The following is a 23,006-nucleotide window of genomic DNA, read 5'->3' on the forward strand; positions in this document are numbered from 1 at the left end:
GGGACGTTGAAGTCACATAAATTGTAATTTATTTTTGAAAAATAATAATTTTTATTTAAATTAATTAAGTGAAATTATTGAGTTATTATCTATTAAAAAAATAATTGTGTAGTTATCATAATAAACAAAGAGTAAAAATATCTTAATTTATTTATATTTTATATTTTTAATAATTTGTTTATATAATATTTATGATATTTTATTATTTTATTTTTTAAAATTATTTAATCATTTTATTTTTATTTTATATGTTCTAATTTTCTTTGTAATAATATTATTATATATGAAAATAGTTTAATTTTAATAATTTTTAAGTATATTTTTATCTTTTCACCTTAAATTTATGAATTTATATATTATAATTTTAATAAATTTTTATTTCTATTATTTATTAATTCTTATATATATATATATATTTTATAGCATTATTGAAATTTTATAAATTTAATCTCTATAATTCTGTCTTATTTTTTATTTTATAAATATGATTTAAATTGCTTATTTTATAATTAAATTAGTATTTTTTAAGATTTTTTATGAGTTAATGTAGTGAAACTTTTCAACTTTGAGCGTACGTAACAACTCTATATATTATATTATAGTGAGTTAATTTTTCAATTTCTCTCCGGGGAGATGAGAACAAAAACGTGAAAAACAAAACAAATTATGATGAGAAATGGGAACTCAACTCCATTTTTATAAGATTAAAACTGCATGAGAAAATGAATAAACAGAAAGCATATCCAATCAACTAAGTTGGTTTTTTTTTTTTTTTGATTATTAATTCCGACAAAGAGAAAACATAAACACGAAGAGAATGACACCAACATTGAGTCACGCAGGATTTTGATATATTAATAAAAACAAGAAATATAACTACATGGTTAATCTAAGCATCTAAAGGTCTAACTCCATGAAAGATGTCGAACGGGAAAAAGGAAGAGGCTACACCGGCCCCTCTTCGTCGAACACCACCTGCTCTTGCGGAGGCATATGTGGCGGCGGAGGTGGTGGTTACCTATGTGCAATTAGAGCCTTTCACAATGCTTGGATGAATAGTGCTACTACCATCCCCACCAGGATCACGGCGGTGATGAGCAGTGGCGTCAACCACCGAGAGCGTCGCTGGCCGTAGTCTGGGCGGAGGAAACTCACCTGTTGGGGTTTGTTGGTGACTGGAGGGTGACCCATGAAGAAGAAAGATTCAGCGAAAGTCAGAAAGTGTGAGTAAGAATACGCTTATGATTTGTTAGCTCTGGTGGTGCTGATGCTGATAGTGTTGTTTTTGTTGTAGCTGATATTGAAGGCCCTTGAAGCACTGAATGAACCAACCGGATCGAGCAAATCGGCAATATCAAAACACATAGAATCGACCTATGGTGAGTTACCAGACTCAACTCTTTTGGGTAATCAGCTTAACAAGATGAAAGAGAGTGGAGAGCTAGTGTTTGTGAAGAACAACTACATGAAGGCTGATCCAAGTGCCCCACCAAAGAGGGGTCGTGGAAGGCCACCTAAGCCAAAGGTTCCTCTGCCACCTGGCACTGTCCTGTCCCCTCCAAGGCCAAGGGGTCGTCCACCAAAGGACCCTAATGCTCCTCCTAGCTAAACCCCCAAGTCTAAGGCCACCCCTGGAAGTGGCAGGCCAAGAGGAAGGCCAAAGAAGATTGCACGGTCACCGTCGGTGGCGGCTCCGACCGCCATGTCCAGCGACAGGCCTAGAGGCAGGCCTCCCAAGGTGAAGCCTCAGTTGACAGAAGTCAGTGTTGAATCATAGAATAGAATGGTTTCTTTGTCTAAGTGTCAAATGTTGTAGTGACCATGCTATGTAGGAGTGATGGATGTGGGATGTGGGTGTTGTAGCTTCTGTGTTGATGTAATTGCATTATAAAATTATGTAGTACTAACTTCTTATTGTGAGGCTTTGTTGTTGTTTCTTTCTAATCATCAAATAGAACAGTGACTTGAGCTGATGATGGTTTGGTTTCTCCTATTGTGTTCCCTTATAAAATCCATAATGTGTTTGTTAAAGACTTTAATGTGGTTGTTTATCCTTAATTGTTGTGTGAGTAATTGCAATATTTAGTACTAGTACTACATTCGTAATTAAAACAAGATGATGGGTCGATGTACCCTGGCTCTAGAGATAGGGGAAGTAGCTATTGTTGATTATCGAAGGTGATGTAATAAATTCGACACTATGCTTGATATTGGACAACAACCTATGAAGGAGCCTCGTACGGTACAACCTATCTTCCCATCTTTTTGTTGATAAGACCTCTTGAGTGTGTTGAGATGTCGTTGTCTCCTCTGCGGGGGAAATTCTCTGGCTTGGTTTGACCATGGATCTGTCTTTTCTTTCCATTCTCTTTCACCATGACATAATTTTTGTCAAATACTCGAATTGGAAGAGTCAGAAATGCAATTAATCTTCTGAGCTACTCACAATTTAGAATTGAAATTTCGGGTCATGGAAGGGCGAATCCAAATGAGATTGAATTATACAGTTTTACGTTTTTTTTAAACGTTATTGATGTTTTTGATGAACCTTAATCGTTTGTTTTGTGCGTAGTATTTTGGATGTGTTCGCTATGCTCAGTTCTTGATCTATTTTTGTTCACCACCCTTCTATTATATAGAATACTCTTCGTAAAACATCATAATATATTTTAACTAACTAATATTTTCGAATTAGATGTTTTTCTCTTTAATTAACTTATAGCTACTTCCAGCATGAACTCGGTTAGGAAAATGTTTGGTTTGTATTGTCGACTATTAAGACCCACGTGTCCACACTTATTCTTATCAAATTTTGTGAGTAATTACTTCTGTCTATTAAGTAATTGCTTTACCAATTATAGGCAATTTTTGTTGGCATTCAATTCATAGGGTCTTTTACACATTAACATTCCTGGACAACATTACGTATGATAAAATAAGAGTGACGAATGCATAAAATAGAGATAAATAGAAAGAAATCGGTGGTTTAGAAATTGCACTGGTGATTAATCATAGTAAATTGCAATTATATGACTAATTGATGAAGTTTGACACATTTTGGGGAATGATTTATTCGTGTATTGGATTATGAAAACTTCTCTAGCCAATGACAGTTTTGTGAGTGATATTAGTTTTTGAACTAATGAATTAAGAATATCTGTAACAAGACAATAATATAATCACAATTTTAGAAGTCACAATTTCTTATATGTATTTATATATAATTTGCAATTTACAATTTTTCATTTTAAATTATAATTTATGCATCCTAATCTACACCATTGTGATTATATAAAGACGTACACATTTATATATTTCTAACAATTTTTGTCAACAAAGGAGGATGTAGAAGGAGGTTTTGGAGTGTATTAATTACTCTTTAAAGAGACCATTCCATTATAAATACTACTACCGATGTACTTCTATTTTAAAATTAAGTGTTGCCTTATTTTATTTATCACATACTAAGAAAAGTTAATAAATATATGAAATAAAATAATAATTTTATAAAATTAATCATATGATTAATTCTCTTTGTCAGAAATTATACAATAAAAAAATTATTTTACATAATATTTTAGAGATATAGATGGAAAAGATGTAATTATTATTGTATTGAAAAACTAGCATAACTCTTAATTAGAAATTTATTTTTTCTTCTAATATGACACTTTATTATGGGACGGAGGGATTAATATTTAAAGTGATTATTTCATAAAAAAATTTTGATAAGCAAATTTGTTTTTTCACAAGAATGTTGTTCAGAATTTTTTTTTTATAAAAGGGATTAAATGAGAAAGTTGCGAAATTTTTAGGAACTAATTAGCAAAGTTTATATCTTTTAGGCAAAATATTAAGCCAAAGCAATCAAATCCAAGTCTCTAATAAGTACTGACCTGAGTATCAGAAACATTTATGCCTTGATTGCAGCATTAGGTATGGACCATTATGCATCTAAATTTTTTTTTCCCCTCATGAATACTATATTCTTCAATTTGAACCTAAAAAAAACACTAGAAAATTTACTAATCAAACTTCAAAGAAAGGGGTGGGTGGTGACTAAATGAGTTAAAACAATCTAACTATCACTGAAGAATGGTTTGGGTTGGTCTTTGGTATATATATTTAACTTGATATTATTTTTTTGTTGTATTCATCTCCAATTTAAGAATAAAGGCTCTAATCGTTAGATTCTTTTTATCAACAATGACTATATTAGGAAAATCTCAGTTTGAAATGTACTAGAAAAAATTAGATTCTGGCTCGTTTATCCACCAAAAGAAAAAAAGAAAAAAATTTGAAGGTTATTAAGATGTTAAAAGAAACTCGTAATATTTAACCAATATACATAATTAGATAATTTTTTTTGTATGTAATTCTATGAGAAAAATGAAAAACAAAATAATTTTCTCTGAAAATTAAAATCAGATGATGTATGAACTAATATATAGAAATTCTTACATAAGTTAAAATTAGTCATGACAATCATTATTTATTTATTTTCTTTTCTTTTCTTTTTAAAGAGGATACTAAGTTAGTTTAGGTAGAGTTAAATACTAACTCTAGTTAGTTCTCTCATTGTATATAAGTTCAACGTCTTTGTGTTCCTAAATGTAGTCAATATTTTCAGATTCAATACAATTCACTCTCTATCATTTTCTCTCTAACATGGTATCATGAGCTGAAGGTTCATTTTTTCGGGAAACGCCATGGCTTCTACACCAACAAAATTGTTCATTTCGCAAACCTTCTCAACCCCAATCTCATCCAAGCTCAGTGATGATAACTTCCTCACCTGGAGCCAATAAGCTGAATCTACAATCAGAGGGTATCGCTTACAAAAACACATCCTTGGAGAAACTCACGTTCCCCCTCAGTACAAGACAGATGAAGAAGAAGCAAAAGGGGTTCTTAGTACAAAATATGAAAACTTTGATCAACAAGACAATTTGCTCAAATCTTGGTTATTGGAAAGCATGGAGCCTCAATTCAAGGTAAGAATGGTTGGATACGAGTGGTGCCATCAAATGTGGAGAAATCTGGAAACATACTTTGCTTCTCAAACCAAGGCCCGTGTTAAGCAACTCAAGATTCAACTCAGAGGCATCAAGAAAACCACTGCCATCAATCAATATCTTCTTGAAATCAAGAAGATTGTAGACACCTTGGCAACAATTGGGTCACCTCTCGATACAACCGAACACATTGATGCAATCTTTGATGGACTGCCTGAAGAATATGATCCATTCGTGACCTTTGTTCTTATAAGAATTGAAGACTACACTGTTGAGCAAATTGAAGCGCTTCTGATGGCTCATGAAGAAAGATTGGAAAAACACAAACGTAGTGACAATGTACCTCCCCATGTCAACCTGGCTCAAGGAAATCTTCATGCAAGAAAACAATACACAATCAAGGTAGGGGCTTTGATAATAATAGCAATGGAAGAAACTCTCAAAGAGGCAGAGGCTAGGGAAGAACAAATCAGACTTATTGAAGAGGTAATAGGCAATAGTGTCAAGTCTGTGGAAAGATGGGTCATATAACCTTTCATTGCTGGCACAAGTATGATCAGCAATTCACTGAACCTAATTTCAATAAAACCACTAATTCTTACAGCTCAGGGAACTCACAACAACTGCAAGCCATGTATGAGAGCTCTCAAAATACAACATATGATGATCAATGGTATCTAGATTCTGGAGCCACTAATCATCTTACACCAGATTTGAGTAATCTTGGCTCAAAATCTGATTATACAGGTCAAGAAAAGATTACGATAGGAAATGGACAAGTAATTGGAATTAATCATACAGGTACATCATATTTTCTTACTCCTATGTCCTCCAAAATTTTTACTTTAAAGGATCTTTTACATGTCCCTCAAGCAACCAAAAATATGCTAAGTGTATCTAAGTTTTGTAGAGATAATAAGGTTTATATTGAATTTCACACCCATCATTGCCTTGTTAAATCTCAGGATTCGAAGGAAACTCTTCTATGAGGGGATCTTAAAAATGTCTTATATGTTTTTGATGAAGTGCAAATCATGAAATCTGATACTCATAAGCATATTGTTGTTCATGATCCTACTATTCTGAATGTTCAAAGGTCTAAGACCTCTTATGATGTATGGCACAATAGACTCGCTCATGCCTCTACGAAAATTGTAAAAGTTGTAATGAACACTTGTAATGTTCCTTTGTCTGTTAGCAATAAAGATATTTTTGTTTGTAAGCACTGCTGCATTGGAAAGTCACATGCTCTTCCCTTTCCTGATTCTTCCACTGTATATAGTTCCCCACTAGAGCTTGTCTATAGTGATGTTTGGGGTCCCTCACATTATGTCTCTAGAGAGGGATTTAGATATTATGTTCACTTTACTGATGCTTATTCAAAATACACATGGATATATTTCATGCATAATAAATCCAAGACTGCACATCATTTTCATCACTTTAAAAATATGGTTGAAAATCAATTTCGCACTCACATTAAAATGTTTCAATCTGATGGAGGGAAAGAATTTATGCATCTTACAAAGGTTTTCAATGAAAGTGGCATTCTTCATAGACTAAGCTGCCCTCATACTCATCAGCAAAATGGTTCAATTGAGAGGAAACACAGACACATTACTGAGATTGGCTTAACTTTTTTAGCTTCGTCTGGCTTACTGCACAAATTCTGGGCTGATGCTTTTAGCATCGCCCTGCATGTAATAAACAGACTTCCTACACCTATTCTTGGACAAAAGTCTCCATATGAAATGTTATTCAAGAAAATACCAAACTATTTTTTGTTAAAACCTTTTAGATGTTCTTGCTATCCTCATTTAAGACCTTTTAAAAGTCATAAAATGGACTTTAGATCCTCTTAGTGTCTTTTTATTGGATATAGCATGCATTATAAAGGATATAAATGTCTTACCAATAATGGCAAAATTATCATATCTAGGAATGTGATCATTGATGAAGACACATTCCTTGGTGCCTTGTTTTTCTCCACTAACAAAATTGTAGGAATCTACATGCCCACATCATCATATACAGTACCAAGTATTCCAATTTTGCAGCCTACATCACTGGTTCCATCTACCTCCTCCAGCATAACTCCTTTATCAGCTCCAGCCACTTCCAATATTGATCACTTGAATGCAGATTCTGGCACAACTCTTCCTTATTTATCATCAGACCCGGTAGAAGTACCAGACAACACACAGACTGACATGCTCTCAACCAATCACTCTTTGGAAAATCAACATCCTATGGTCACCTGAGCAAAAGCTGATATCTTCAAGCCTAAAGTCTACCTTGCTACGTATGAACCAACAACTGTAGCTCAAGCTTTGGAACAGAAACATTGGAAACAAGCTATGCAAGCTGAATACGATGCATTGATGAAGAATTGCACTTGGGAATTAGTTCCTTTCCCACCAGCAGGAAAGCTATAACCTGTAAATGGATATTCAAGAACAAGTATAAACAAGATGGTTCAATCCTTAGACACAAGGCTCGACTAGTGGCTAGAGGGTTCAATCAACAACCGGGGTTAGACTACACAGACACCTTCAGTCCAGTTGTTCGGCTTGTCAGCATCCGGGTAGTTCTTGCCATAGCAATTTCAAAAGGCTGGCCAATTCATCAAATTGATGTAGACAATGCCTTTTTAAATGGAGATTTAAAGGAGGAAATATACACGCTTCAACCGCAAGGATTTCATCAAGGGAGTTCAAATACTGTATGCAAACTGAGGAAAGCCATTTATGGTCTCAAGCAAGCCCCAAGAGCTTGGTTTTAGAAACTCACTATATATCACTCTGATTCAATTGGGATTTATACAAGCAAAATCAGATACTTCTCTTTTCATTTCCACATCCAGAACCACATCAATATATATTTTGGTCTATGTTGATGATGTGATAATCACCAACAATTCAGTCATTGCTATATGTAGTCTCATTTAAGCTCTTTATCAATATTTTCCTCTTAAAGATCTTGGCAGACTTCATCACTTCCTAGGGATTGAAGTTCACTCAAACAATGCAGGTGGTGTTCATCTTTCTCAAACTAAATATGTTACATACATTCTAGACAGACACAACATGACCAATGCCAAATCTGTCAAAACACCAATGGCACCTACTTCAAAACTAACCAATGATGGAATAGAAGCATGTCAGGATCCGAGTCAGTAAAGGTCAATAGTAGGAGCTCTGCAATATTTAACCATTACCCAACTTGATATTGCTTACACAATCAATAGGTTGTCTCAATTTATGCATAACCCGCTGGATGTTCATTAGAAAACAACAAAAAAACTTCTCTGGTATCTCAAAGGGACTCTACATCATGGATTACATTACAAGAAAACCACTGATACTGAAATATATGCTTATTGTGACTCGGACTGGGCAAGTGATCAAGATGATTTAAGATCAACATCAGGCCATTGTGTGTACTTAGGTTCCAACATTGTGTCTTGGATGGTAAAGAATCAAAAGGTAGTATCTCGGTCAAATACAGAGGCAGAATTTCGCAGTATGGCAAGTCTGGTGGCAAAAATCCAATATGTTCAGAATCTTCTCTCAGAACTTGGTCACAACAACAAAAATCAACCTCTAATTTGGTGTGATAATCAAAGGGCAGTTCTCCTATCCCTCAATCTAGTTTTACATACCAGAACCAAACACTTTGAATTAGATTTATGGTTTATTAGAGAAAGAGTAGCTCAAGGGAAGATTATAGTCAAACACATTCTAGCAAGACTTCAAGTTGCAGATTTGTTGACAAAGGCCCCTAATACAACCATCTTTCTTGATCTTAGAGACAAACTTACTGTAGATGGACAATCCACACTATGTTTGAGGGGGGGATAAAGAGGATACTGAGTTAGTTTAGGTAGATTTAAATACTAACTCTAGTTAGTTCTCTCATTGTATATAAGTTCAACGTCTTTGTGTTCCTAAATATAGTCAATATTTTCAGATTCAATACAATTCACTCTATCATTTTCTCTCTAACACTTTTTCTAAAAATGTTTAGGAAATGTTTATCTAAAAAGGTTAAATTAAAATTATGTTTCCTCTAAATAAAGGTCCCAATAAGAGACGCACAATGAATATAATTAGTTTTTAGAATATAAATCCCATAAGAACACATTTTAACAATATATTCTAAAACTATATCATATTATTCTTAAATATACGAGAGTTGAAAAAGTATGACAAACTAATAGTATGTGGGGCAAAAACAAATGTGAAAAAGAAATAAATAGAAAAGAAATTCGTTTGAAACTCTCAATTGGTCATAAAATAGAAGGTTCATAGACAGTCTTATCAAGATATAAATGTTTAATGATTGAATAAGAATGATATGACAAGAGATGATTGATGTTCGTCTAGCACCTTTTGCATAGTACTTTTTTTGTTTCTGCCACTATCTTTGTTAGTGTTCAATAGGGTGCACGTCGGTCAACTTTGGTCAATTTTTGGAGTAAGAAAGCTTTATCCGATGTAAGCTGAGTAACAATTTTTGGGATCGACCCTGACCATTTGATCCTTTGATTTATGCAAATTTCATATGTAACAGGTTATGAATTCATCGGTTGGGTATGATTGATGTTTCCATAACCTCCATTAATGTCACCAAGACAAAACCTTTATAGGTTTGTAACTGCAGAAATAGATAACACAATGCACTTATATGTATTTTGGCTCACTTTATTTATGGTGGTTTGAATTTGCTGGAAATTGGTGAATTGGGGTGGAGTGGGGGAAGAGTGGAAAGTTGCTTGGGATTGAGAAAGGAAAAAGGGATGAGGTAGAATTTGGGAATTAGTTACTGATTCTACAAATGAAAAGGATGCATGTGGCTTCGGTGGAGGAAAGAGGCAATAGAGATGAAACATATTGCAACACATTTAACGTAGTATATTCAAATATTAAATTAATATTATAAAATTAAACATAGAAAGTCTTTTTCGGTCGGACACAGGTTATCATGATTTTTACTTTTCTAACCCGCAACCATTCGACATTACCCATTTTAAACCATTTTCTTTAGTTCATGCAACCGGATTATCAAAATCGACCGTTTGAAAATCTTCTTCTAAATTTGGATTACATGGGTTACAGATAGGTTCAAGAACTCTAGTGTTCATTATTGACCTTATAGGTATCATGTTTTGGTGGTCATCGTGAATTGGACAATTGCTGAGGACTATTGTTGGAAGAGTATGAAAATTAATGTTATTTACTATTTAGTCTATATAATTAGAAATAATTATATAATTGAGTTATATAAAAAATAACTTAGAGAAAATAAATTATTTGTAAAGTATTAATCAATAATTATTTGTTTAACCAATTAAAAAAATTATTTATAATTTTAGAAAAATAAATTAGTAATATTAAATGTAAAAAGTAAAGTGTAATATACTATTAATCTTTTCCCCTCTCTCTCTCTTCCTAATCAGAGTGAACTTCCATAAATGCTAATGTAAAATCATAATAAATAAGAGTTATCTTTAACTATCTCCTTTTTCTTTTCCCTTTATTTTTTATTTTTAATTTTCATTCTATTTTTTAAATTATGATTTATCTTTGTAACACTCTTTATACAATGACACTTTAGACAACTTTTTATTGGTCAAAATTCTTCATCAGTTAGAATCCTTCGTGGGTAGTTCTTATGCTTTTAAGATCAATAATTAACCCTTCAAACTAACACAAGACTTTCTAGTGTGTTCTGTTTTCACTCGCACACACTTGTCGCTCATCCTTAAATTTCTTCAAGTTAAACACACTTAATTGTGGTGTTTTTTGTGATGAATTATCAAAAAATAAATACATCTTGTTATCATAGATAATACAAATTAATTATTTTAAATCATCATCAATTTCATAGTCTCATACATATACAAATCTCTGAATCCCTCTCGTTCAATCATTTTGGTGTTCGAGTTTTTACAAGCTCATCATCTTCCAGTTAGTTCGTCGTTGAATCACACTGTTCTTACCGGAATCTGGTTATGGCGATGACCTGTCCAGTAAGATCGGTGAGCCTCCTTTGGTGTTGTGCTGGTGCTCCAAGATGGGGGAGGTACCTGCAAAAGAGACTCCGATGCTAAAGTTAGGGTTTGTGTGAATATGAGTCTCATTTTAATAACGCACGTACCTTGGTGTGAATTAGGTTGTTTTTGGGCTCTGGGCCTGAGATAAGATATAGTATGATTAGATAATGTATTTCGCCTGGGGCGAGATCCTTTGGGATCAGTTATGATTTACACTAGGTGTCGAGTTGACGTCATGCAATTTGTACCCGAGATCATCCTGTGCCATGGTGCCGAGCTCCGAGCTCGGTTTCACAGATCGGATAGTACATTAGCCCCCCGAGCTCCGAAGACCGTGGGTCGAGGAGTTAAGATCAGACTTGTTAGAGGGTCGTGTTTCTGCTCATTACGATGGCACATGTTGTCGTTGTTGTTCCGTTTTTTGGAAATGTGAGGGTGGCGTGAGGGCCAGATTGTGCGTTCATTTGTTTGATGGTGTGACCTCTTTGGGCCGATGAGATGTTTCGGAAGCTTATGCTTCATGGTCAGACCTCACCATTTTTTGTTTCTACAGGGTTCAAACTTGACCTTGCTAGGTAGGTGTGGTCTTCAAGGTTCAGATTCGACCTTGGTTGGGAGAATGTAGTCTCTAGGTTCGGACTCGACCTTAGGACCTCTGTTAAGTAGTGAACTCGGTCAGGAGCAAGGGCTCCTGGTCATAAATATAGAGCTGACAACACATATTACACCCCCGGGGTAATTTTGCATCGAGGTGCCGAGTTCCGAACTAAGTTTCATAGTCCAAGCTTCACCAGGGGGAATGACTTTTTGGATACGCTGGCCCATTCATTTACGCCGCGTGTCGTTTCTCGTTTCAGTAACCGAGGGCTGCGTGTTGATGGGTGTGACGGTTATGCAATGATGGCTCCTTTTGTCATAATGGGCCTCATTTATTGCGTGTTCAAGTGTACCCTCTGGCTGACACGTGTTGTGGCTGTTTGAATTTTGGTAGAACCTTTTCTTTTCCCCGCGCCTCTTTTCTCCTCACTTCTTGCTTCTTCTGGCTTTTTGTGCACGCTTTTCTCTCTGTCCTTCGTTATCTTTCCATCTTCATTTTTTTTTCAGTTTCCACCATTGTTCCCGGTGACTCAGCTGTTGCTAGGGTAAATTTTCTGAGGAATAGTACCAGGTATTTCCTGCTCCTCTCATTTTTTCCTTCTTCTCCGGGTTTTCGTGGGGTCTGTCTCGTTTCTTCTTCTTCTTATATGGCTGGGGAGAGTGGTGCTGGTTCTTCTGCGCCTGCTAGGGGGAGAGGCAGAGCACGGGGTAAGGCGGTGGTCACTAGAGAGGCCGCTGCCGGGAAGGTTGATCCTCCCAAGGATTTAGTGCCAGGGGTTCCTGGTTATGATTGGGTCAGGCGCGACGTAGCTGGGGTTGAGAGTGTGTTCCGCTCGCGTTCTGATGTTGACGCCGTTTGGGAGACGGGGCGGGTTTGTGACCCCTCCGTTTCTTCAATGCTCCGGCTTGACCCTTGTCAGGCCGGAGAAGGTGTGTTTATGGGGAAGTCGACCGACTCTCCCCACTTCTATATATTTTGGTGTTTCTTCAGGGACCTAGGTGTCCGTCTCCCTCTTACTCAGTTTGAGTGTGATTTCTTGAGTCACGTCAATGCGACTCCCTGTCAGTTGCATCCCAATAGTTGGGGTTTTTTGCGGGCCTTCGAGGTCTTCTGTACAGTTTTAGGGATAGAGGTGTCTCTTCCCGTCTTTCTTCATTTTTACCAGCTGAAGCTGGGTGTCCCTCCTTACAGTATTTTGTCGCTGAATGGGGGTAAGGGTGGAGGTTTGTTCACCCTCTACTCCCAATCGTATAAAAACTTCAAACAGAAGTTTTTCCGGGTCGCCTTAGTGGATGTCGATCCGTCGGAGGATGGTGCATTCTACTTCGGTGGGTTGTCGAAGTTCCCATTTTATTGGTGCCCCAAACCGTCTAGGTTTCATGGGGTGGACCAATCGATGTTGACGGCTGCGGAGTTGGTAGCCATCAAAGACCTTGAGGCGCTTCCTCGGCCGTTGGATTGCAAGTTCATCCTGTCGCTCGAGAGATCAGCGCACAGGGAGAGGGATCTAGAGAGTGAGTATTTTGCCTTCGATTGGTCGCTGGATTGTTTGTTTTTCTGTTTTTCTTCAAATTTCCCTCTTTTGTTTTGCAGGCCATATGGGAAAGTTGTGGAAGGAGCTTAAGCATCGTTACAATGTTGCTGAGCTCAAGGTTCCCGACCACCCAGAGGAGGAGGTTCCCCTTCCCAAAGCTAGCCGGAAGAGGAGGAAGGAGGAGAAAGGGGCTGCTGGGCCTTCTGTCCCTTCGGGTGTCGACGAGGCGAACTCCCGAATTGCCGATGTTAACACGGCGGGTCTCACGGAGAGTTTGTCGTCCCAGGTGGCTGCTGAAGAGGTGGCTCGGAATGCTGAGCCTGCCGTACAGGCTGCCGAGGTAGCGATTTCGCTTTTCTGAGTGTCTCTTTTTGACTAGGCTAGACTTGTTGAGGCTGGTTGGTTCCTTTTGCAGGTCGGGGTGGTTGCTGCCAGAACGGGAGATCAGGTAGCTGAGCATGTTGCTCAAGTTGCCGAGGTGGTGAGTTTTTTGTTCTTTAAGCTTTTCATCTGCCCTTTGCTGTATTGGTTGGTTACCTGACTTTAGGGTGAATTTTTCGCAGGCAGGAAATGCTGTCGAGGTGGCGACACGTGCTGCTGGGGAAGCTCGGACTGCTGAGCCTGCTGTACAGGCTGCCGAGATAAGTAGTGTTTGTGTATTTTCTTTGGTGGCTCTTCCCTGGCCCTTATGTTTGTTTTTGACGTGTGGCTGATTATTGTAGGCGAGCTTGGAGGTCCCCGTGGTGGACTTTCAGGATGTTGAGCAGGGGACGCCGGCTTCTGCTGCGGCTTCGGTGCCCCCAGAGGGTTCGTCGCGGGGTCCTCCTCAGACTAAGTATTTGGCCCACCGCTTCGGTAAAGGTCTTGACACTGTGCGGCTGGACCATGTGAGCAACTCCGCGAACTTGAATTCTCTGTGGAGTGCGGGAGTGACCGCGGAGAGGTTCTTCCCTCAGGGGTCGCTGAGTTCCGAGGACCAGGGGTTGATTGACGAGGTCGGTCCTACAGACAGTTTTGATGCTGCCCAAGTTATGCTGCAAAGGGTCATGGGAATAATGGGCCATTGGAAGCCCAAATGGAGTCAGCAGCAGGAGGTTTTGGCCGGGCAGCAGAAAGAACTGGCCAAGTTGAAGGGGCGACTCCAACCTTGGAAGGAGGCCAACAAGATTTTTATGGAGGAAAATAAGGCCCTTAGTGTTGTCGTTGGCGAGGCAAGGTGGCAGGAGGTCGAGCTCCGATCTGTCCGCGGTGATCTCGCGCGGGCCCAAAAGTCTCTTGAGATTGCGCTGCGATCCAATGAGGCTTATGCTGCCCAGGTGGGGGAGTTACAGGAGCTTGCGGCCTTCTCCAAAAAACGTGCTCGTTCTTTGGAAGACAGGATGATGTCTTCCCGCGACGAGGTACGGGCGTTGGAGGATACTGTGACTTCCCTCAAGGGGGGTTGGCAGCGGCGGCTGAGGAGCGTCTCCGTGGCGAGGTCATTCAGGGTGGCTACGAGGATGAAATTGCTACCTTGAAGACGGAGCTGATCGAGCTGATTGAGAGCAAGGCGGCCGTGGAGAGGAGGCTTGCCGAGGTTGAGCGCTCCGTCGTGATTGAGCACAGGAGGGGCTTCCAAAAGGCTGCTCGCCAGGCCCGACTTCTTGCGCTCGGATACGATTTTTCTTCCATGCACGTGGAGAAAACCGTCCGCTTTGGGAGGTTGATTCGGGAGGACAACGCCGATGACAGCTCTAGTGAGGGTGCTTCTGTTTAGGCTGCCTTTGTAATTTCCTGCTTAATTTTTTTCTTTGGGCTCATGTAATGACTTTTGGAACTCTACTCATATGTATATATTTTTCCCTATCTCGTCCCCTTTTGCGTTTAATTTTGGGTGTTCGCGCTGTTTAAGGTACACGTTTGGTTCCTGTGTGTATGTTTTTGTATGTGATTATGCTTCTGAGTTGTCGAAGATGGTGTTCGAACTCGAGCTTTCCAAATTTCGCTTGGGAGTTTGATCTTCACCTTAGGCAGATATCGAATTCGACCGTGGAGAGGTTCGCGTTTAACCTCGGATTTTGACTAAGTAGTCACTGTGTAGGTTTGCGGTTAATCCTACATGGGAGTCATTGTTTGGGTCTCACTTGATGTTGATCGTGTCGGTGTTTTGATTTCGATGTTGACCATGCTTTAGGTATTACTGTCTTCCTGATTTCGTTCTTGGGTTTGGGTGAAACGATCTCATGTGAGGATTGCTCGTGGTTCTGACTGAGTAAGCGCGTCACTATTTATCTTTAACCTGGCGGACCTAACGAGGTTCAGACTTGACCTCGGATAGGTTTGTAAGGTTCGTATTCGACCCTATGAAACTGGCGAGGTTCAGACTTGACCTCGAATGACCATGTAAGGTTCGTACTCGACCTTATGAAACTGGCGAGGTTTAGACTTGACCTCGGATAAGTTTGTAAGGTTCGTTTTCAACCCTAGGAGTCCTGCGAGGTTCAAACTTGACCTTGAAAAAGCTGGTAAGGTTCGTTTTCGACCCTACGAATCCTGCGAGGTTCAGACTTGACCTCGGAAATGCTGGTAAGGTTCGTTTTCGACCCTCCGAATCCTGCGAGGTTCAGACTTGACCTCGGAAAAGCTTGTAAGGTTCGTTTTTGACCCTACGAATCCTGCGAGGTTCAGACTTGACCTCGGAAAAGCTTGTAAGGTTCGTTTTCGACCCTACTAATCCTGCGAGGTTCAGACTTGACCTAAAAAATGCTGGTAAGGTTCATTTTCGACCCTCCGAATCCTGCGAGGTTCAGACTTGACCTCGGAAAAGCTTGTAAGGTTCGTTTTCGACCCTACTAATCCTGCGAGGTTCAGACTTGACCTCGAAAATGCTGGTAAGGTTCATTTTCGACCCTCCGAATCCTGCGAGGTTCAGACTTGACCTCGGAAAAGCTTGTAAGGTTCGTTTTTGACCCTACGAATCCTGCGAGGTTCAGACTTGACCTCGGAAAAGCTTGTAAGGTTCGTTTTCGACCCTCCGAATCCTGCGAGGTTCAGACTTGACCTCGGAAAAGCTGGTAAGGTTCGTTTTCAACCCTCCGAATCCTGCGAGGTTCAGACTTGACCTCGAAAATGCTGGTAAGGTTCGTTTTCGACCCTCCGAATCCTGCGAGGTTCAGACTTGACCTCGGAAAAGCTTGTAAGGTTCGTTTTCGACCCTACTAATCCTGCGAGGTTCAGACTTGACCTCGGAAATGCTGGTAAGGTTCGTTTTCGACCCTCCGAATCCTGCGAGGTTCAGACTTGATCTCGGAAAAGCTTGTAAATGTAGGCCTTTAGAGTGTGTGATTTCATTTATGCAAGAGCGATGGAAGAGGTAATTTGTGCGAAACACGTAATTTTATTGATGGTTGTGTGTGTGCCTCGTTAAAAACCCTTAGTCGAGGACCAAGGCGGGAAAAGAGTGCACAATATATGCATATTGGAAATAAAAGAAGTGCTAAAATTTAAATGTCTATAGTAGGGGAGTTCCCCTTGTTTTGCTTGCTTGGAGTAGAGATTCTCAGGCTGCGGCGTAGCACTGCCGAGCTGTCTTTTGATTAGCCTTGACTAAAATGACTTTGCCGTCCTTCCCTGGAAACTTCATGGTGAGGTGTGTAGTTGAGACGACCGCTCCGAGTTGGTTCAGAATTGGTCGCCCGATGATGATGTTGTAGGAAGAGTTGGCTTCCACGAGGAGGTACCTGACCATGACTCGTCTTGTATCTGGTGGCGTCCCGAAGGTCGTCAGCAAGTCTACGTACCCCCGGGTGTGGACTCGCTCTCCTGCGAAGCCGACTAGGGGCTCCGTGTGAGGTTGAATGAGAGAGTGGGGGACATCTAGTTTGAGGAAAGTTGGACAATACAGGACGTCAGCCGAGCTTCCCTGATCAATGAGTGTTTTTTGCACTTTCCAGTTGGCTATTTCCACGACGATGACCATGGGGTCATCCTGGTTAGGACTGAAGTCGGCGTAATCTTCGTCAGAGAAAGAAATCGGTGGTGAACTTTGATGCGGGGCTGAGGTGGTTGAGTGAACGCAGTTGACGTTCCGCAAGTGTCTTTTTCGGGCCAAGCTGCTGGCGCCTCCTCTAGCGAAACCACCCGCTATTGTGTTGATTACTCCCCGCAACGGAGTAGATTCTGTCTCCTGGCTTATCTCGGCCTGCACTGCGCCACTAGTGTTTTGTTGGGGGCCTGAGGGTGCATCAGTACGGGTTCCAGAGCCTCGTCTCCTTCCGCGTCCCAGGCCTCCATGGCCATTTCTACTGCCCTGCTGTCGCTGTACATACTGGCCAAGGTGGCCCGCTTGAATGAGCTCCTTGATGCGGTCTCGGAGCGTGCGACATTCCTCCGTGGTGTGACCATGATTTCTATGGTATCGGTAGTGCTTGGACGTGTCAGCGTTGTTGGGGGTATTGCCTGGTGGTGGAAGGGCGAGCAAGTTGTTGTTGTTGGCTTCCTCTAGGATGTGCACCCTAGGTGCGTTTAGGGGGGTGTAGAAATCGTACCTCCCTCCTCTACTTGCTCTAGTCGATTTTTTGAAATAGCTGTCATTGTTGACCTTGACCTTGTCTTTATGCCCTTGCTCTGGTTTTGCTGGGATTTCTCCGCGAATCTGGTCGCGGAAAGTGGAGTGTTCCTCCATCTGGATGTATCCAGCTGCGCGGGCGCGGAGTTCATCCATGTCGCGGGGGGCGTCGCGGCATAGGCTATCAACGAAAGGCCCGGGTTTGAGTGCCATGAGCATGGCGTGTAGGGCGACCTCGGGGTTCAAGTTCCGTATCCTCACCGAGATGCTGGAGAAGCGTTCCATGAAGCTTCGTAGGGGCTCGTCATCATTCTGTCGGAGGTTGGCCAAAGCGGCCGAGGTAGTATGATGGGGTCGGCAGGTGGCGTACTGTGCTAAGAATCGCCTTACCAATGTGTTGAAGTTGTCGATGGACCCGGCAGGTAGTTGGGTGTACCAATGAAGTGCCGCTCCCTTAAGTGAGATCAGAAAAACCCTACACAGTATAGCATCTGTAACGACCCGCCCTAGGTCGTCACATAAATCATCAATCATAATAAATAATATATAATAAAGAAAATATTAGAGCAAAAGCCAGCTACGCTAGAGTGTAAAAATTGTTTTCATAATAGCAAACATAAGTATATTAGTCATTCTCAGTAAAATTATACAGTCATCCAAAATATATTAACATTAACCATCAACAGAAACACCCTAGGTGCTGGTCAAGCTCTAAGCCTAGCCACTTCTCAAAGCAGCTACCCAGAAGACTCCTTGCTATCCCATGGCCTCACACCTGATCTGCTCCCCCACATAGTGAGATCATCACAGTTCCACCACATGGAAACATAAGGGTTAGCACGTATAAAACCAACCATAGTATAAATATCATTTAACAATTATTTATTCAAGCCAACATGTATTTCCAAGATAGATATAAACCAATATAATGTATACACCTCCATGCCAATGCATACATATTAATTAAAGAAATCCATAACCATAGTATACAATCCATACCATATGTATACATAATCCACATCCAAAGCAAAGTCACACCACCGTATAATCCATGATGTAACCAACACATCCAAACCAAATGTTGGCCTCAACACCTATCCAAACCAAGTGTTGATACGGTGAAACATGTCAGCAACCCATGTCTCACGCCTAACCTCTCATGGAAAGTATACAGTTGGATTACGTCGTCACGTAACCCTGGTGGGGTCACCTCATCCATCGGTATGACTCGACCCAGACCCATACCGGTAGCAAATAGATACTTAGAGGAGTACTTCAGAATCCACCTAACATCTGAAGCGGTTTACTATATAATCCTTGGAAAATTTCCAAATTGGAAATCCTCACAATGGGATTCCGAAATACCATATTTTCTCCAAAGATTATATCCCTGATCTCACCAAGAGACCTCCCATCCATAACCTTACTCCTCTCAGTCCTATTTACTTTTCCAAACCACATACACATACTTCATAATTATATATATAAACATAATCATAACCATGCCAAATTAAATATCCAAAACAACCACCAACTTGAATAAATAACAACCATCAATTTAAATAAATAACAACCTTCATATAAACAAAATAGCATATTAAAAGTTATACTACTCCTATCATGCTCATGTATACTAGATTAAGTCTTATAAGTACTACCCATACTAGATTAATTTTATAAATGCCACCCTTACTTGGATAATCCTGAACTGAAACTCGGGCAGAAACTGAGACTATAGCACAGCTGCCTCCCCAAAGCTCCTTCCGTCTAAAATAGGGACCGGAGCTAAAACTAGGACAGAACCTCCTCCTCTAGATTTCCCTTGGTCTTCAAAGAGAAGAAGAGGGAAAGAAGAGAGTATATGAGAAGAGAGAATAAGAATGAGAAGTGTTTCTTGGGATGGTTTGCAATGGAGAAGTGAAGGTCTATTTATAGTCTCCAAAACACATTAAAAAATGTAAAATAATGGAGAAAAAGATAGACAAAACTAAGTGGAATGAATTAGTGGAATGAATTATAGAAGTTGGTGGGAATTAATGGAGTTGGTGTGAATTAATGGAGTTGGTGCCATGTTCTTTTCCTCACCGACTTTGGCCACCGCTTTGGACCTTATAGAGAGCCGAATCTGAAAATATTTTCTTCATGAAAGTTGTAGGAGTTTCGCTTATCTTTCCATAGCCACCAAGTTTGTATCATTTTAACAACCACCGACCAAGTTATGCCCCAAACACCGAGGATTGCCAATCAGCCCAGCGAGAAACAATTGTATCAATCAAATACCAATTTTGACCTATACGAACGAATTTGCAAATGGCTATTTCTGCAAAAGTTGTGCGTTTTTATCTTAGGTTTCCATTGACACCAATTTTGCATCATTTGGACCATCACAGCCCAAGTTATCCCCCAAAAACCGAGACTTGTCAGTCAGCCCAGCGAGAAATGGTTCTTAAAAATTCACAACTATCTAATTAGGTCCAATAACACACATATCTTTCTAAAGCTTATAATTAAGCATAAATGGAGTATGAATTAACTACAATTAAAATATAACTACCAAATTATGACCAAATACCATATAATAATAATAATAGTAATAACCATTTGGAAAACTAGGATGTTACAATTCTTCCCAACAACAAAAATTTTCGTCCCCGAAAATTCACTTACTTGAAAGGAGATATGGGTATTGATCCTTCATCTTATCTTCCAACTCCCAAGTGGCTTCATTAGTAACCTCATCCCAAATAATATTTACCAAATTGATAAATTTACCCCGTAAATGTTTAACTTTCTTATCTACCACTGAGATTGGCTTGTTTCTCAAAAGTTAAATTCTCTTTAACTTGTACTACCTCTGATTCTAAAACATGACTCGGATCGTGAATATACTTTCTCAGTTGTGAAACATGAAACACATCATGCAAATTATATAAGAATGGAGGTAATGCAATCTGATATGCCACTACTCCAATCCTCTTGAGAATTTGATACGGTCCCAATAAACTTAGGATTCAACTTCTTAGTTTTAATAGCTCTTCCCACACCTGTGGTAGGAGTCACCCTCAAAAATACATGTTCTACCTCTTTAAACCAACACAAAGGTGTTCTACATTTCCTCCCATATAGAGTCTCAAATGGTGCCATTCCTATACATGCGTGAAAATTGTTTTTATAAGTGAACTCGACCAAAGGCAACATTTCTTCCCAACTCCCTAGATGATCCAAAATACAAGCCCTCAACAAGTCCTCCAAAGATTGGATAGTCCTCTCAGACTGCCCATCAGTCTGTGGGTGATAAGCAGAACTGAGTCTCAACTTAGTCCCTAACGCCTGATGCAAACTCTGCCAAAATCAAGATGTAAAACGGATCCCTATCAGAGATGATACTGGAGGGCACACCATGTAATCTAACAATCTCCTTAATATACACTTGAGTTAACCTTTCTAAGGACCACTTTATATTCACCGGAAGGAAATGAGCACACTTAGTTAATCTATCCATGATCACCCAAATAGAATCACAATTCTTAGCAGACTTTGGTAATCCAACAACAAAATCCATGGTTATACTATCCCATTTCCATTCAGGGATCTCCATTATTTGTAACAAACCTCCTGGTTTTTGATGTTCCACTTTAGCTTTCTGACACACAATGTAAGATGCAACATACTCAGCTATCTCCTTTTTCATTCCATTCCACCAAAACATTTTCTTCAAATCTTGATACATTTTTGTCATACCCGGATGTACACTCAACTTGCTTTTATGACCTCCCTCAAGTATCAACTTCTTCAACTCTCCATTTTGTGGAATACAAATTCTGCCATTGTACCTTAAAACCCCATCCATATCTTGTTCAAGATTCTTCCTAAACCTCCTAGGAAAACCCACAACAAAGTTTATACACATTATCTCATTTCCAAATAGGAACATCTAAAGGCTACAAAAGTCCTAAAAGGCACCTAATGTTCTGTCTCAGACTTATACACTAAATATGAGTACACACCATCCTCTATTCCTCTCTACACTTAAGGCCACCATGCTTCCACTGCACGACTTTGATACACCTTAGTAGCTCCTCAATGGATACTAAGAGAACACTTGTGTCCTCCCTTTAAGATCATCTTCCTAAATTCAAGATTACTAGGCCATAGATCCTATTATTGAACCCCAAAACATCATCAATTTCCACTCGTAAAGGGCTATTTATACCCCTACCAATCCTCTCCACTTGGTTCACTAAGAAAGAATTTAACTCCTAGGCTTCTCTAATCTCGTCCATTAATTCATTAGTTACTTTCAACATACTAAATTCAATGCTCCTAAGGGTGAGCTCACACATCACGCTTAAGTCTCTAAGTTCTTTAGTCAAATCCAACCCTTAAATCATCAAATGTGGTAGGCGAAAGATCATCCTACTCAAGGTATCTGCCAGAATAATATTTTCATTTCTACGACCCTCTCCAAAAATCATGTGCCTAAGCGTAAGTTTTACACAGAATCAATCTCCAAGTCTTACCACCTCATCTATACCGAAGGCAGCTCTTATCCACTACCTTGTCCTATATCTTCTTGTCTTGTTTTCAAAATGAATCAACTAATTATGCTTCTCCAATTTCCTTCAATAATCCCCTTGTTACTTTAGTCATACCTAGTCTCATACTACTAAGGGTAACCTCATAAGCCAAACTTAAATCTTTAGACCAAACCAAAAGATCTATCTCTCTAACCATAAGGGAAGATATATCTAGAGGTCTTCTACTTAAAGTATCAACCACCATACTAGCTTTGCCCAAATGACAATTAAGATCAAAATCCTAGTCCTTAAAAATTCCAATTATCTCTTCTTGTCAATAGATATTTAAAATTCTTATGATCGCTAAAAACCTCAAGCTTAGAATCATATATGTAGTGTCTCCAAATCTTAATTAAAATTGCTAACTCAAGGTCATGGGTAAGGTAATTCCTCTCATGAATTTTCAATTGCCTAGAATCACAAGCTACTATCTTTCCTTCATGCATCAACACTCTTCCCGAATCTATCTTAGTAGCTATAGGAAAAGAAAGCAAAGCGATTCCTGTAGTAGAGGCGAGTGAGATGAGAGTAGCCTAAACCTCAAACTGCTATCTTAGAAATTTACTTAATAAATCTCCTATAAATTATCCTAAGAAAACTCTTAATTTTACTAATTGAATTAGGTATCTCTCACTACAACTTCTACCTTAGGTAGCTCTATGTTAAACCTTCACAAGAAAT

The 23,006-nt window shown here is 39.4% G+C and overlaps 1 protein-coding gene and 1 pseudogene across 2 annotated transcripts; one reads left to right on the forward strand and one right to left on the reverse strand.

Annotated features, from left to right (window-relative positions):
* The first annotated feature begins 920 nt into the window (after window positions 1–920).
* On the forward strand, window positions 921–1,960 carry LOC109799498 (HMG-Y-related protein B pseudogene; annotated as a pseudogene).
* A 14,448-nt stretch (window positions 1,961–16,408) lies between these two features.
* On the reverse strand, window positions 16,409–19,591 carry LOC109799756 (uncharacterized). 2 transcript variants are annotated; one of them, XM_083064515.1, is made up of 2 exons: window positions 19,442–19,591; window positions 16,409–18,528 (listed from the first exon to the last, which is right to left on the reverse strand). In XM_083064515.1, exon 2 carries the CDS (start codon window positions 18,280–18,282, stop codon window positions 16,741–16,743), a length of 1,542 nt encoding a protein of 513 aa, XP_082920641.1. In that variant the 5' UTR covers window positions 18,283–18,528; window positions 19,442–19,591; the 3' UTR covers window positions 16,409–16,740. The 2 variants fall into 2 exon arrangements, with proteins under 2 accessions (XP_082920641.1, XP_082920642.1); XM_083064516.1 differs by lacking the exon at window positions 19,442–19,591 and adding an exon at window positions 18,748–19,407.
* Between the last annotated feature and the right edge of the window lie 3,415 nt (window positions 19,592–23,006).

Source organism: Cajanus cajan, chromosome 9, assembly GCF_000230855.2.
Source record: "Cajanus cajan strain Asha chromosome 9, NIPB_CcT2T_4, whole genome shotgun sequence".
NCBI classification, from domain to species: Eukaryota; Viridiplantae; Streptophyta; class Magnoliopsida; order Fabales; family Fabaceae; genus Cajanus; species Cajanus cajan.

Bases quoted from the DNA above. Each gene is read 5' to 3' on its own strand.
- LOC109799756 (XM_083064515.1), bottom strand. From the start codon at position 18,282: ATGATTGATGATTTATGTGACGACCTAGGGCGGGTCGTTACAGATGCT.